General features: G+C 42.4%; 1 protein-coding gene across 2 annotated transcripts; it reads left to right on the forward strand.

Moving 5' to 3' along the window:
• Positions 1-2,092: 2,092 nt before the first annotated feature.
• lace (serine palmitoyltransferase long chain base subunit) lies at positions 2,093-13,637 on the forward strand. 2 transcript variants are annotated; one of them, XM_028172015.2, is made up of 9 exons: positions 2,093-2,325; positions 5,426-5,623; positions 7,307-7,461; positions 9,353-9,566; positions 9,678-9,905; positions 9,987-10,218; positions 11,707-11,881; positions 12,369-12,539; positions 12,696-13,637. In XM_028172015.2, the coding sequence occupies exons 1-9, from the start codon at positions 2,170-2,172 to the stop codon at positions 12,823-12,825; spliced, it is 1,659 nt and encodes a 552-aa protein (XP_028027816.2). In that variant the 5' UTR covers positions 2,093-2,169; the 3' UTR covers positions 12,826-13,637. The 2 variants fall into 2 exon arrangements, with proteins under 2 accessions (XP_028027816.2, XP_089588277.1); XM_089732151.1 differs by lacking the exon at positions 2,093-2,325 and adding an exon at positions 4,173-4,195.
• Positions 13,638-14,926: the final 1,289 nt, after the last annotated feature.

Here is a 14,926-nt window from a genome sequence, read left to right on the forward strand (position 1 = left end):
GTTTCAACTGTGGTGTTAATTACATAAAACACGACATTACGGCGAAATGAAGAAGGGACTCTGTAATGGACTCCCTCACCAGGTTTAAACGTGCAACAATGGTGACTTATTAACTGCTTAGTATTTATGAAAGTGTACAAGTGTGGGAAATTGAAACAGCGTCCTTGAACGTAGCTTCTCAGGCTTTTTCAATGAGATTTATGTAAATTGCCATCATTTAACTGAGGGGCTATTCAATTCGTCTCAGTCAGTACCTTAATAAAGTTCAGAATCTTATTATAAATTAAAATAAGACATGACTTAAAGGTTTTAGTTACCAGGTCATAAAATCCCTTAAAAAAAAGGTGCTAAATCTATGGTATTTTTTTTAAGGAATTTTACGACCTGGTAGCTAAGACCTTTAGGTCAAGTATTATTTTAATTTATATTCTTATATTTTTATGAAAAATGATAATATGGAGCGAAATGAAATGAAGTTGATTAATATCAAACATTGCATGATTTCAGCAGACTTTTTGGGGGATCCCGAGAAGTTACGTTCAGCGGCTTTGTTTCATTTTCCCACCTTGTGCACTTTCACAGAGATACTAAACAATTAATAAACCACCGTTATTACACATTTAAACCTGAAGAAGCACTAAATAGAAAAAATAAAACAAATCACACAACTTCACTCCTCGCGTTCCCGCCAAAAAGTCCTATGGTATGGTACCTATCTAATATCTATCACCAGCCGTAGATATTACACTTGCTGCCATAATAATGCACCATTACTTAGATATTAAAACTCGTGCTAATTAGACGTGCGCTAATCATGTTCGGAAAAGGATTGAACATGACATCGTTCTTTAGAGTGTCGGAACTAGTTCCAGTAAACATGTCCGCGGAACTGTTTAGTTCCGCGGACATGTTAAGTCTAGTAGCTGTTTGTAGCTGCTCAGTTCCGCGGACATATTAAGTCTGGTAGCTGTTTGTAGCCGTTTAGTTCCGCGGACATGTTAAGTCTAGTAGCTGTTTGTAGCTGCTCAGTTCCGCGGACATATTAAGTCTGGTAGCTGTTTGTAGCCGTTTAGTTCCGCGGACATGTTAAGTCTAGTAGCTGTTTGTAGTGTAGCGAATCACGTATTAAATTATCATTAATTACACAATATTTTTCAAAAAAGGTATTATAATACAATTTTTTAAAAACACTATAAAAATAAATTGCCGCTTATGGCAATTATTACTATAATTATTATTTTGTAAGGTTTTTAATTTTAGGTTCATTGTTAGTTTGTTTCATAATTTATTAATGTACTATTCCACTTTGTCATAATTTCAATTAGTCTACTACTTTCATTATTTTTCAATGTATTGTACGATGCACCGGAAACTATAACCTATCAATTGTCAATTAAAATACCACGTTATTCTGATATACAACATATTGAGCTCGTTTTAGCTTTACAACCTTTTTCCCATAACCGAGATAACAATATATTTTATTTTCATTACGTAATGTAGCTAACAAAACTAGCGAAAGTGGTGAATGTTTTAAAATTCTCTAATTTTTTATTATGATTTTCTAAGAAATGGTCTACAAACACGTAAGGTTAAGTGCTCGTAAGAATGATGCATGGTCAAGGTCAAAATCCTAAGCAAAACATTTTAATTCATTCAACTATCGACTGTAACACGTAGGTCGTAGAACATAACTTCAATATTCATAAAAATGTAATGTGAAAGAACTCCACACGCAGTTGCATGCACTCGCTCCATCTCACTCCCTCGTATTAGCGCCATATTTCGCCTTATCTCTTTACGTGGACTCGTGTCGCTTCGGGACTCATTCGGGTGGACTCGCCGCGCCACGCCTCCGCGCCGCGCGATACCTATACCTATGCTCTAATCATGTCCGCATGTCTGTCATGTTCAACGCGTTCGTAGTTCCTGTATAACAGTACACTTGGAATGGAACTGTCTGAACATGTTAATTTTGACAACTCGGATTGAATGATATAGTTCCATATGAGGACATAGTTCCAGGAACTATTTAGGTCCGGAACTACGCATGTCTAGTGCTAATGCACAATATTAATTTATGATGCTTGCCATAGATTATACACTTAATATTTGATGCTTGCATTGCATTGCAGCACTTGCTAATTAGCACTTACCTACTTGTAAAGGATGGCGGCTAAAAAAAATGGTTTTGTTGATATCGGTGATGGTGATTCACTAAAGACTACTAAAAAATCATACGAGCAAGACGAAAAATTGATTAATGGTAAAATAAAAGATCGCAAAAATGGTTACATGAAGTCCACACAGAATAATGGATCAACGGTGAGGAGGTTTTGCATTTATTTTCTAACCTAAATAGAATTGATGATTAAAAAATTAGAACAGTATGTATTTACCGGCACCGCCTTGTTGTTGGATAGGTTGCAAAGTTACCGCTGGCAGATTTTTTTTAATTCTTCATTTAGCTTTCTGTGACAGGCCTGCTTCTATGCTATGCCTGATTTGACCTTCTGCAAATTGGAAGGTGCAATAATGGGCTTAATGTCGCATTTATTATATTTATAAATAATCATGACAATACGAAGTCATATATTTCTGGACAATTGAGGCGTCAGGCCAGATATCCTTGTTTGGAACTGTCTAGATTAAAAATATATAAGTGTTGATTGATTGTGTTAGTAATAAGTGTAACCCTTTTTATTAAGTTGTTTAATTATTATTTAAATAATAGTCTAGAGGTTGAGGATTTTAGGGAAAAGAAGTAAAAACAATGATATTGTTTTGAAAAAAGACAATTTAAGTTTTTCTGATGTTAACATACTATGATTTGTTCATAAAAAACAAGGGTCATTAATAAAAAAAATTGATACATGTGTATTGTGACTAAAAAATTTATTAGTTTTGCATTTATTTCTCATATATTATGTATGGATTAATCCATACTAATACTATAAATGCAAAAGTAATTCTGTTACGCTTTCATGCCAAAACTACTGAACGATTTCAATGAAATTTTTTACGCAGCCTGAATATATCTTACTTTTTAATGCAAAAAATGGGTTGTAAAGGGTTGAAAGGGGGTGTAGGCATACGACAAAGGAAAGATTTCCACAGAGCAGATGATGTTAGTCAGTAGACTGATTGTCTGAATGTTGTTGTTCGGAACTAAGAAAGAAGTGTTGGCTGCTCGTGTTAAACTCTAAACTCTAAAGGGATGTATTAGTCAACAGTGATGTAGGAAGCCAAGGTCATAGACCTGTATCATATTTAATAGCCGGGCAGACTATTGAAATACAAGATTTACCTACTATCTACACAACTTGATATGAAGTAGTCACTTCTATCTGTAAGTTACTGCTATTTTGTTGTAGGTAGTGGTATACTCAAACTTTTTTTAAAGAAAGCCTTATTAAAAATTAATATTGGAAGAATTTTGTATCCCTACCCAATATATCTCAACAAATATTGTCTTATTGTGGCAGTGGATGTGTTTAATAACTGAAGATATTATTATGGAAAAGTTTAATCTATAAAAAATTGACCTCACTTGACATCTCATTTGACATAATTTATTCACAATAAGGATTAGAGGAAACTTAGCTAAGGTGATTGTTAAATAATAAAATACTAAAAGTTAAAAATAGTTTTCAATATACTGACTCAGTGGGTCAGTAATAAGCGCCCCTCTGTTGCTCTGAGGGTCGTGGGTTTGATTCTCATATCAAACAAACATTTGTGTGACGAAAAAGTTTGTTTGGTCTTTGCGGGCACATCAATTTCTGCACCAAACGAGTGTTGAGTGAGGCCGAGATAGAGAGAGAGTGCAAAGGGTTAATAGAGTAGAATATGTAGACAATTGGGTAACAATTACATTGTAAAACACTATCATTGAAAACAGAAGAACAGTGTTTGATTGTAATTTGATACCTGCTGATTGATGATGTAATTATGCCTTGTGCTGTTTAAAAGTAATTATCGCACCTATTTAGCGTTGCGTTGTGTTCCACAAGCTACTGCAACAATCCAATACTAATTAAATACTGTAGGAAAGAGTCAGCTGATGCAGTCGATGAACGGCCTGTCTTAGATAGTACCGCACTAGTTCACCTTCCATGTGATTGCGTTCTATGCCCTATACCAAACGAGGCTTGAGAAGAGTCCTTATAGGCGGCAGCCGTTAGAATTTAAATGAGTAAGTATAGTTAATTTAATCAAACTGGGAAGGACATGGTCTGGTGGCTTCTTCCTATTTATTTCAAGTTATGTCTCTTCACTAATATATTATTATGTGTATACCTAGTGCTCTATCATATTCAATAATACTCGCATACAAAAAAAAATTGAATACAACAAACAGCCAGCTCCTTAATTACATGTAACTACAGTGAAGCCAAACTTTTACTGTTTATTGACGAATGCACGATTTGAACTGTAACACTAAATGCCATAACATACTAGCGGATTGCGAGCCTTCTCAAAGCGGAGTTCGCCACGAACGAATTTTTTTTTTTTTTTTTTTTTTTTTTCCTACCTAAGCTGAGAGCCTTGAGAGGCTATATCAGCGTAACCCTAACTTTAGTAGGTGAGCTCACGGGGCTCAAACCTGACGATGTTGCTAACACGAACCCTAGCAAGAGTCGTGCTTCGCAGAATCTACCACCGGATCGGAAACGCGACCCACTGAGAAGATCCGGCGAGAAACTCAGTGGGCTGTGTCTGAGAGTTAATTTACTCGTCGAGCCCTTCGTCGCAAGCGACGGGTTCGACGAGAACGGTGACCGGTGCTTGAATTACCTAAAAGCACCGTTAGTGGATCGGGTGGATCCGAGATGACGTGTTTTGGGCGACGTCGACTGCTTTCCATTCTGTCCGCAGGATCGGGAATGTAGTTACCGGCGGCCACGATGAGAGGGTTCTCGTGTCGTGCCGCTTTATCGAAGTGGCGCATGGACGCCGACTGCAGATACTTACTGATGGACTCTAAGTCCAGGTCGTCATGGAGGTCGACGTTCCTGACGAACCACGGGGCTCCGACGGCTATCCTGCAAAAACGGGATTGAATGATTTGAAAGGATTTTAAGTGTATGCGGGCCGCGTGAGCGAACACTACACTTGCATAGGTCATGACGGGGCGTATGCAAGTTTTGTAGAGTGTCACCTTATTTCTAAGGGACATTTTACTTCGCCTACATATCATCGGGTAGACGAACGAATAACAGCGCGGACGCCATTTTGTACCAGCTCTCGTACAGACGCCAGCCCGTCGCCCCGCCTCACTTCACTCCGTTATCGATGTTATTTGAATTTACTGTCGAATTTTAAATATTAAACATTATAAAATTGTAACCGCCACAAATTACAAATTATAAAACTACATGACGACATTAACTAAATCTTCAATCTTGCTAAAATATGTTTTCAGCCGAAGATGACACAAGTGGAGGGAGGCGGCCTGCCAAAGATAGACTGGTCCAAGTACGACACGTTCCCGGGCTCGTTCGAGAAGTGTTCCCTACTGACGGCCGTCCTCACGCACGTTGGACTTTACGTTCTCATGTTCCTGGGCTTCGTCAACCAGCTCATATTCAAGCCTAAGGCCGCCACCGAGAAGAACAGAGAGGTTCGTTGATTGTCTAATGTCTCTAATACTATCTCACTAACAAAAACTTTTCCAATAAAATTTGGCATCCATGTAGGCTTTTAAGATTATAACCATCGCTTCCGAAGCTGTTTGATAACTTCCTTGAGACGGTCAACTTCTGTCAAGGCAGCGGCGGCCCTCTTGTTGACATTTTTATTGTCTCATACAAAGGCTATTGATAATTACAGCCGATGAACGGGGACAATGTTCAGAAACGAGCGTTTTAATTTCTTTGCCAGACAGAGAGCGAAGTGCCACAGGTGCATTGCAGCGCTCGGGATAGCGCTCAATCTCTATGAGCAATTCACAAATCACAGAATTTTTTAGTGAATGTCGTGTATTTTTTCAATATCAGCACGTATAATATTTGACGGAGCGACTATAACCTGGCTGTTTTCAAGAGACTGACGTCACCATCGTCACCACTAAAGTCGGGCGGCCGCTCGTGCTTGGCGGAGTAGAAAAACAAACTTGTGTACCTACCTGTTACAGTTCGCACTAGACGACTCTACACTGAAACCAAGGCTCGTAAACTGCCTTGAAATGTCGCTAAAATTATTTTTGTGAACAAGCAAAGGTCAAACAAAATTAGGTAAAAATAATGGGAATTAAAGATTACTTGTCATTGAAAATTGATCTTCTATGTACAACTGGCCTATTCCCCGAAATAGATTCCAATCAAAGAAAATTAAAAAAGCTCAATGCTCATTGTAAATTTCAGATTAATTAGTACAGTATCATCGTAGAATTTAGGGAAGCTTAAAAAGTCGTCAGTAGGATTCGAAGGCTGGGCTGGAAGGGCACTCGACAAATCCCAGACCCTGTTGTTTCACGGGGCCCGGAGAGCACCGCCTCGGGGTGCCCACTCTGTGATCGGAGGCGACGGTAGTTAGAGTTGGGTCTGTCCTGTGGGGCCGCCGTATCACTGAGGATGGTATCATTGGTCGTCGACGATTGCCTCGAGAACCTAACGGTCAGGTATCGTCGGGGTGCCGTCACGAGTCTAGTTGTACTGTCAAGTCGCCCATACTCATAAAATCAGCACTGTTCGATGCATACACTTTAAACAGCATTCGCCTTTTTTCTTTTCTTTTATTTATCTACCTGTATTAATCTCTAAATCAGTGTAAAACTTAATAAATTATTATATTATTATTGTAATTATAAATATAAAAATGATCATGGAAATCTTAAAAAAATATGATACTAGAACTTGATACCGCGACTCGTATCAAGTTCTCACTGGATAGACATTACTACTACACTACTCCATAGACATCACGTGAACGCCGCCAGTCACCTTGAGGTCAAAACTCAATTATATTGTACAACAGATGTCTCAATCTTCAGACCCGTGCATTTAATTCAATAAGACTAGTATATTTATCAATCGATGAAGCCAAGGTCGTCACCTGATTCCAATCTGTTCCGCTAACTACTAGATAAATAATTAAAGGTCGAGAAGTACTGGCAGTGTTCCTGATTCCATGGTTGCGACTGTCTCGATGGTACGCCATCTTGTTCTATCTCCTAGCTTGAGTTCAGATAAAGTAGTTGTCGTAAAGCTCGATTGAATGAGCAGTGTGTGTGTGCGATGTAAAAGATCACGGCTCAAGTGAGTAGTGAAGGGCGCGGAGTGTAGAGCGCAATGGTGGCTTCCAGGGGTACGCTCCGCTGTACGATCCGTTCGAGCAGTTCTTCTCTCGGTACGTGTACCGGCGCGTGCGGCACTGCTTCAACCGACCGATATGCTCGGCGCCCGGAGCCGAAGTCGTCCTCAAGGAGTGGGAAAGCACCGATCACAATTGGACTTTCAAGTATGTATTGTGTCATAAAAGAAAGAGTGTATCTAATTTTACAGCACGTTGAGGTCATTGATTTTGGCAAAAAACGTTTCTAAATGATTTGTGTCGTTCATGGAAAACATAATAAAAAAATATTCCCCAAAGTTGTAATTTAAGTACCCGGCGATGTGGCCCCCGACCGGGAACGTCCTCTTTAAGTGTACGCGCGCGCGTGTGTGTTGGGCCGTTGGCTGAACTCATTCTGTGGCATAAAGTAAATACTATGGAGATTGATTTGAACGTGCACAGAGAGCGTAGAAACTTAGCTTCTTAAATATTAGGTCCTTACCTACGAAATTGCGGTTAGTGATTTTGGTGTTTTTTTTTAATTCTATTTTATTTCTATCTATCAAAATATGCATTCATGATATCGATGCATCTCTGCCAGCGCAGTCGTAAATTTCCAATGTTCTTCGTGAAGAAGTCAGGTGTGCGGGAGCCAACAAATTCTTCAAAGGTATTGTGCACTGTCTCTCGGGTACCTACCTATTGTATTTTCCCAGCCAAGAAGTTGTCCAAACTTTGGAAATAGTAGAAGTCTGTCGGTGCAACGTCTAGTAAGTACGTTGGATGACGCAGAACTATCATTTGGTAAGCAGCTGTGATGAATTATACCGGATGTACTAGATCACCAAACGATGACCATGACTTTTAGGCGTAAGTTCTCGTTTGAGACATTGCCTAGATGCTGTAACTAGGATTACAATGACCAAAAAGAGTCTACTTTTCAAGCGGCTCAAAACCCCTTCGTTTCTGTATCTGTTAATCAACGCACGGCACACCGTGCTGCGAGCGTTCAGTTCGTGCGGCTCACACTTATCTAGTTAGTTATCTCGTCAACTTGACACAAATGGACCGATATTGTTCTGATGCTAACGTTGAAAACTGCAGCTAACTCAGCGGTAGATTGAGTATCGTCAGTTTCTTAACAGACTAGTTTTTGGTTGACCACAAATTTCATTTAAAAAAAATCCATGTCGGAAACGTTCAAACTAAACGAGTCGTGAGTCGTGCGTCATTAATGTCGTGAGTCATTTGTGCGGTATTGCTGTAGCGACGGAACTCGTATTCCATAATTACGGGTATTCTTATCGTGTCCATATTGATGATAAAGATACAGATGTAGATAAAACAAAACACTAATCATTATCAAATCACTGAATTTAAAAATAGAATTCCAAATTTTAAATAAACGTTATTTGAATTAAGAATTTATTGCCAACCATATATAAATAGATGATGATCTTCAAAGAGGGGTCGGCAGGTGGTGGATGGGGAGAGCCGGAGACCGGGCTCAATGGTGTGGATCCAGCAGTGAACGACTGGGGGCTGATAATGATTATGATTATGATGATGATGATGATACATAAATTACGTTTAAAATGGCAACTATTGCAAAACACAACTTCATAGGTAAAGACCTAATATTAGGCTTCTCCTTTGTCTATTATAATATTTTTACTTTATTGACTGAGTTGGAAGGTAGAAACAAGTAATGAGCAGTTAGGGCGTGATAGCATAGGATTGTTGACCGCGGGAACTTACTCTGTCCCGATTCCGACTCCGAGTGGAGATCAGACGGCGGGTGAGACAATACTAGGTACAAGGTACAGATAACAGATTTGGATTTTAGTTCTGGGTCAGTATATCGTAAAGGTGTTTTTATTGTTAATGTTAAATTACGTCCATTTGTCGCTGACCTGTTTTAGAATGAAACTCATTTTTAAAAGATGAAGTTGAAAAAAGATTTTATTAAAATAAACATACGACCTGCTTACAGCTAGCGTAAACAATGAGAAAGCGTATAATAGCGATATGAAAGCGATGATATCGTGTGCCGCCTTAACCTGAGCCTGTCGGTCAGGTTCACGGGCGTGGAGCGGCGCTGCGTCAACCTGGGCTCGTACAACTACCTGGGGTTCGCGGGCGGGGAGGGCGCGGAGGGGGGCTGCGCGCGCGCCGTGGCCGCCGCCGTGCGCCGCTACGGCCTGGCGCAGGGCTCCTCGCGCGCCGAGCTGGGCACCACGCCGCTGCACCTCGAACTGGAACGGGCCGTGGCTGACTTCTTGGGGGTCGAGGTACGGTAGCGCGGTCCCACTTACCGGAACCCATAAGCCTCAACCGACTAGGGCGACGGGGGAGTGGCGCCGCTGAGCACATAATTGATCTACCCGCGTCTCCGTCCGCAGGACGCCATCGTGTTCGGAATGGGGTTCGCCACCAACACGCTGAGCATACCGGGGCTGATCGGGCCGGGCACGCTGGTGCTGAGCGACGAGAACAACCACGCGTCGCTCATCCTGGGCCTGCGCCTGTCCCGCGCCACCGTGCGCGTGTTCCGACACAACGACGTGCGCCACGCCGAGGAGCTGGCCCGCGCCGCGCTGGCCGAGCGCCGCTGGGCCAACGTGCTGCTGGTGAGGGACGCTGCACTGGGCCACAATACGCGTTAGTGGATCGGATGATGTTAGACAGTCAGATGTTATGGACGCCCGCAGGTGGTGGAGGGCGTTTACAGCATGGAGGGCTCTGTGGCGGCTCTGGAGGGCCTGGTGGCGTTGAAGCAGGCGCTGGGGCTGCACCTGTACGTGGACGAGGCGCACTCCGTGGGCGCTCTGGGGTCCACGGGCCGCGGCGCGCTGCAGCGGTGCCGCGTGCTCGCCGCGCACGTCGACGTGCTCATGGGCACCTTCACAAAGAGCTTCGGCGCGGCCGGGGGGTACATCGCAGGTCCGAGCCTGCACACATAAACACAACACTAAGACAACGCTGTGGCAACACTGACACTGAATACACTCAATCGGTCGAATGGTTGCACAGCACAAATAATATGTCAGTCTAAGGTGTCCGTTAACGAAGCTGCAGCAAAGGACAATGCCCATTTTCTATGGGCGTTTGGGCCCCTAAAAAAGTTGTCCAGTGAAATATCGTTTCATATTCAGAAAACGACTTTTATATTCTCACCCAAGTTTAAGAGAAATTGTTTTTTTCTGCAGCTAAAATTAAGTTGTTAATTGTTTTCTTCGAAATCAATAATTGCTCTCATCATTATTTACAGTATTAAATAAGGTAATTGTGGTTAATGTATAGATGTAGAAATAAGCCCTTACGTACATTTTATTATTATTTTATCTTCATAATAATAATAAAATGAAATGAAATCCGGAAGCCGGCAAAGAGCGTAGCCTATACAGCCTAGTTTGTCGTAGTAATATTTTTTTTATGTCAATAAAAAGTCGGTGTATCTGTTTTTATTGCTTTTTGGGAGTTTTGACGTCAACTCGATGAATAGCAATCTTGAAAAAAAAAACAGTCACTGCTATGTTAGCCACAGTTTTATTCCAATGCCTCAATAATTGTGAACAACGATTATTGAATTTTAATACACAAAACAGCACCCAATTTGTATATTATACATCACAATAAACTATTAAAAAAACATTAAAATAAAAATTCAAGTGACGCTTCACTCTGGTTGCTGCCAAAACTCTGATCATATATAATAAGAAGAGTAATGGTAGGCCATTGAGATTTTTACTAATGGAATCATTAATATCTAAAAATATTAAATAATTCATAGTTTTAAGTAATAATTATTATAACAATAGATAAATATTGAATTGTAAATTGAACAACAATAAATTAAAAAGTCTGTGAATTATAACCATTAGCTATATTTTTTAATTTGTTGTTCAAGTCACAGACAACTCTTTTGTTTGGCAGCATATAGGTTTACTATAAGGCTGTATGGGCTAAGCCCTTTGCCTATTGGCGAATTTAAAAACTGGCATTCAGTTTTGGGATGTTATCAAATAAGTATTTTTTTTTTTGTAAAACAATGCCAGGGTGAATGAAGTGTTGATATCTATACTAATATTATAAAGAGGAAAGATTTGTTTGTTTGTTTGTTTCGAATAGGCTCCGAAACTACTGGACTGATTTGAAAAATTCTTTTTCCATTAGAAGCCGACATTGTCCCTGATGAACATAGGCTACTTTTTTTATTTTATTTTTTATTTTTATTTTTTGTTTTATGTGTGTTTTAATGTTTCCGAAGCGAAGCGAGGGCGGGTCGCTAGTATAAACTAAACAACGTAAAAAAATAAGGCATAGTTTTTCATGTACAAATAGTTTTGACATGAAGTGGGCCCACTTTTGTCCTTTGTTTGAAATGAAATACCACTTGACTACTTGAGCACTCGGCGTGTGGTCCCGCAGGCCCGCGGCGGCTGGTGCAGTGGCTGCGCGCGCACGGGCACGCGCACGGCTACGCGCACAGCATGTCGTGCGGCGTGGCGGCGCAGGTGCTGGCGGCCGTGCGCGCGCTGGACGCGGCGCCGGGCCGGGCGCGGGTGCGGGCGCTGGCGCAGAACACGGCCTACTTCCGCCGCAGGTCCCACTCCACCCTCCAACTCAATTCTAGTAAAACGAACACAATCGCCATAGTTGTGTTGATGAAAGTACCCGCGACGCGCTCGGGTTCGGGATAAATAAAATTCACCGAAACACAAATTAGAACTCAATTTAATTATTACAACACTTGAAGTACACTTCACAATTCGCAATTTTCTTCTTGACTTCGCCTCGAGTGACTGACTGGCTTCATGTCACAACGTTTTTATAGTCAACACGACATGTGTACTACTATTGTCTGGAACGTTCCCGAGAGTACTAGTCGTTTCGATATGCTAATTATTGACGGCGGGCGCTGCTCGCACCGGCACAGCAGCGCGCCGCACCTGCTCATCTCGTCACACGTAATTCAAGTAGGATTAACAGCGTTCTATAAAAATGCGCGTTTTTCTGTCAAGTGCTGATAAAGTCTTAAATTACAAAAGATCAACTCGGAGATTGAGATGGCCGGTCGGCTGTGCCCGCAGGCTGCGCGAGCTGGGCGTGGTGACGTTCGGGCACGACGACTCGCCGGTGGTGCCCATGCTGGTGTACACGTTCAGCAAGATGGCGGCCACGGTGGAGCGCCTCACGCGCGCCGGCGTCGCCACCGTCGGCGTCGGCTTCCCCGCCACGCCGCTCAACATGGCGCGCATACGGTACGATACCAGCTCGGGACCTTTCCTGAACTATTCTAAGGAACTATCTTACAAATTGAACTTTTTTATTTTATTACCCGGACATAGCGCTCTGGAAACACCGAGGAAAGGAACTATTTCCAAAATGGGATGAAATGTGTGTCTGTCTGTTTCCAGTTTCTGCCTGTCGGCGTCCCACACCCGGGAGCAGCTGGACCGGTGCCTGCTGGCCGTGGAGCAGGTGGCGGACGAGCTGGGCCTGCGCTACTCGCGCCGCCGCCCCCTCGCGGAGCCCCGACCCTCTTAAACCTTCACGCTGCACAGATACAAATAAAAGTTGCATGAAATGCATACTTTAACTGTTATGAAATTCGCGAATCGATCATAAAAAATACTTACTCGAGTTAATTATATACTTGTTTAATTAAAAGTTTCGTGGTGGGTTGGATGTTCTGATGTTCCGCAAAAGGACGCCGCGTCCCCGCACTGGCCCGCACTCTGTGTGCACACCATCACTAAAGATGTAATGAAGTACCCATATACTGATGTGATCACTGAAGTGCACCTTTAAAAGCGGAACAATAAGCATTATTATTGCATTTAATTATTTTTATGAAGATAACATTAAGTATCAGTAGTGAGCAGCGACACGAGTCCGCGAGACGGCGGGCGGGCACTGAAGAGAACTTCTAAAATTAAATTGTGTTCAAAGTGCACAAGGACTATATTGGAATGCACTGAATGTAATGGAATGAGCTGCAGCCTCAATTGATTTATGAAAAACTAGTTCATCTTATTATATGATATTATATAAGCTGATGTAGATCAATAAACGATCGAAGACGCTTCACACTGCGTCACCCGCCCACAGACCTGCGCGGTCTGTGCGTGCAAACCGGGCTCACCGACAGTATTGGGGGGCCGCCCCCCCGCCGGCACCGGGGGGCCGCCCCCCCGCCGGCACCGGGGGGCCGCCGGCAAACCGGACCGGAACCACCTGTTTCTTCACAAATTGATCAGTCCATGTTCACATCGGGTCCGGTGGAACGGCGCACGAGTCTTCATGAGCGTGTTCGTGTGACTATTTTTATACTCAATAAATTATATTTTGTCACGCTGCATCGTTATTTTTCTTAATATAAGAATAGTGAGTCGTCGATTCAATGCACACAATTCGTGACACAAAAGTTGCCCACTAAATCGCTTATTACAATACGACCGACGTAACTTGGCGAGTCTGAATATAGCCTCAGGTGAACTTTCCGAACCCTTTTTTTTGTCCTACCTATGCTGATAGCCTTGAGAGGCTATTTCAGCTTCACACTAACGTTTGTATGTGAGCTCACGGGGCTCAACCGGAGAGTTGCTAACACTGACCCTAGCAAGAGCAGTGCTTCGCAGAATCTACCACCGGATCGGAAACGCGACCCACTGAGAAGATCCGGCGAGAAACTCATTGGGCTGTGTCTGTGGGTTAGTTCGCATGACGTCGAGCCCTTCGTCGCAAGCGACGGGTTCGACGAGGACGGTGACCGGCCCGAACCGTACCGAGAATTACCGAATTTATACGATTTCAAGAAAAGGGATGTCCAATATGCGTGTTTGAGGATGTTGTTCAATCGATTTTTTTTCAAATTGATGAAAGTTTAAATAAAAAAAAAAGAAATTTAATAAAACTTCTTACGCGCGTACATAAGTACACGGACCGTTTTTTGTTATATGGTGAGCGAAATCACGACCCAGCTGACGTCAAGTGGTTACGGGAGTCCATGGACAATCAAACATCAATGTCGACACGAGGTTGAAGTAGTATGTCTGCAGCGCGGCAAACTGAACAGAAGGGCGGTACCCACACGCAGGGCACACCCGCTGACCGACACCCATCACACACTATGACAAACAAATTTAGATTCAATCTGTACATGACGAATGACCGATGCCCTGACTATTTCGAAAAGGCACGATGTCAGCCATGCTGATGTCACTACCTTCATTCATAACGGTGGTGGCTCATGCGTAGTGAAGTAGTAGGAACACAAACATGTGTACCTGTAGCCGTTTATTTCCCTTTATAATATTCAAGAGGTCCGACCTGTTCGGCGGTTTGTACTCGACCACGGTCCTCCTGCGTTGTTGGCAGGAGTGATGTTTATGCTGGTAGAATGATGAACAACGAGTGGTAGTGGTGAATGATGGTGGGGATGAGGCTTTGAGACGTTTGATAATGACGATCAAACACAAAGTAAACTAGAATAACACTGAGTAAGCCAATATTAATCAAGACAGAGTCAGAGGTGTGACAGCAACCTCCTTTAATATTTCCATGCTGGAGCTCTCACCCATACAGGAACTGTACAGACCACAGGAGCGAGGGGAGAGGGCTGCAGCGTGCGCTCAAGCCCTCTTCA

The sequence above is a fragment of the Bombyx mandarina genome, chromosome 12 (assembly GCF_030267445.1).
Source record: "Bombyx mandarina strain Sakado chromosome 12, ASM3026744v2".
Taxonomy (NCBI): Eukaryota; Metazoa; Arthropoda; class Insecta; order Lepidoptera; family Bombycidae; genus Bombyx; species Bombyx mandarina.

Bases quoted from the DNA above. Each gene is read 5' to 3' on its own strand.
- lace (XM_028172015.2), top strand. From the start codon at position 2,170: ATGGCGGCTAAAAAAAATGGTTTTGTTGATATCGGTGATGGTGATTCA. The intron at 9,567-9,677 runs GTACGGTAGCGC...CTCCGTCCGCAG, and splicing joins CTGACTTCTTGGGGGTCGAG to GACGCCATCGTGTTCGGAAT. The intron at 9,906-9,986 runs GTGAGGGACGCT...GGACGCCCGCAG, and splicing joins GCTGGGCCAACGTGCTGCTG to GTGGTGGAGGGCGTTTACAG.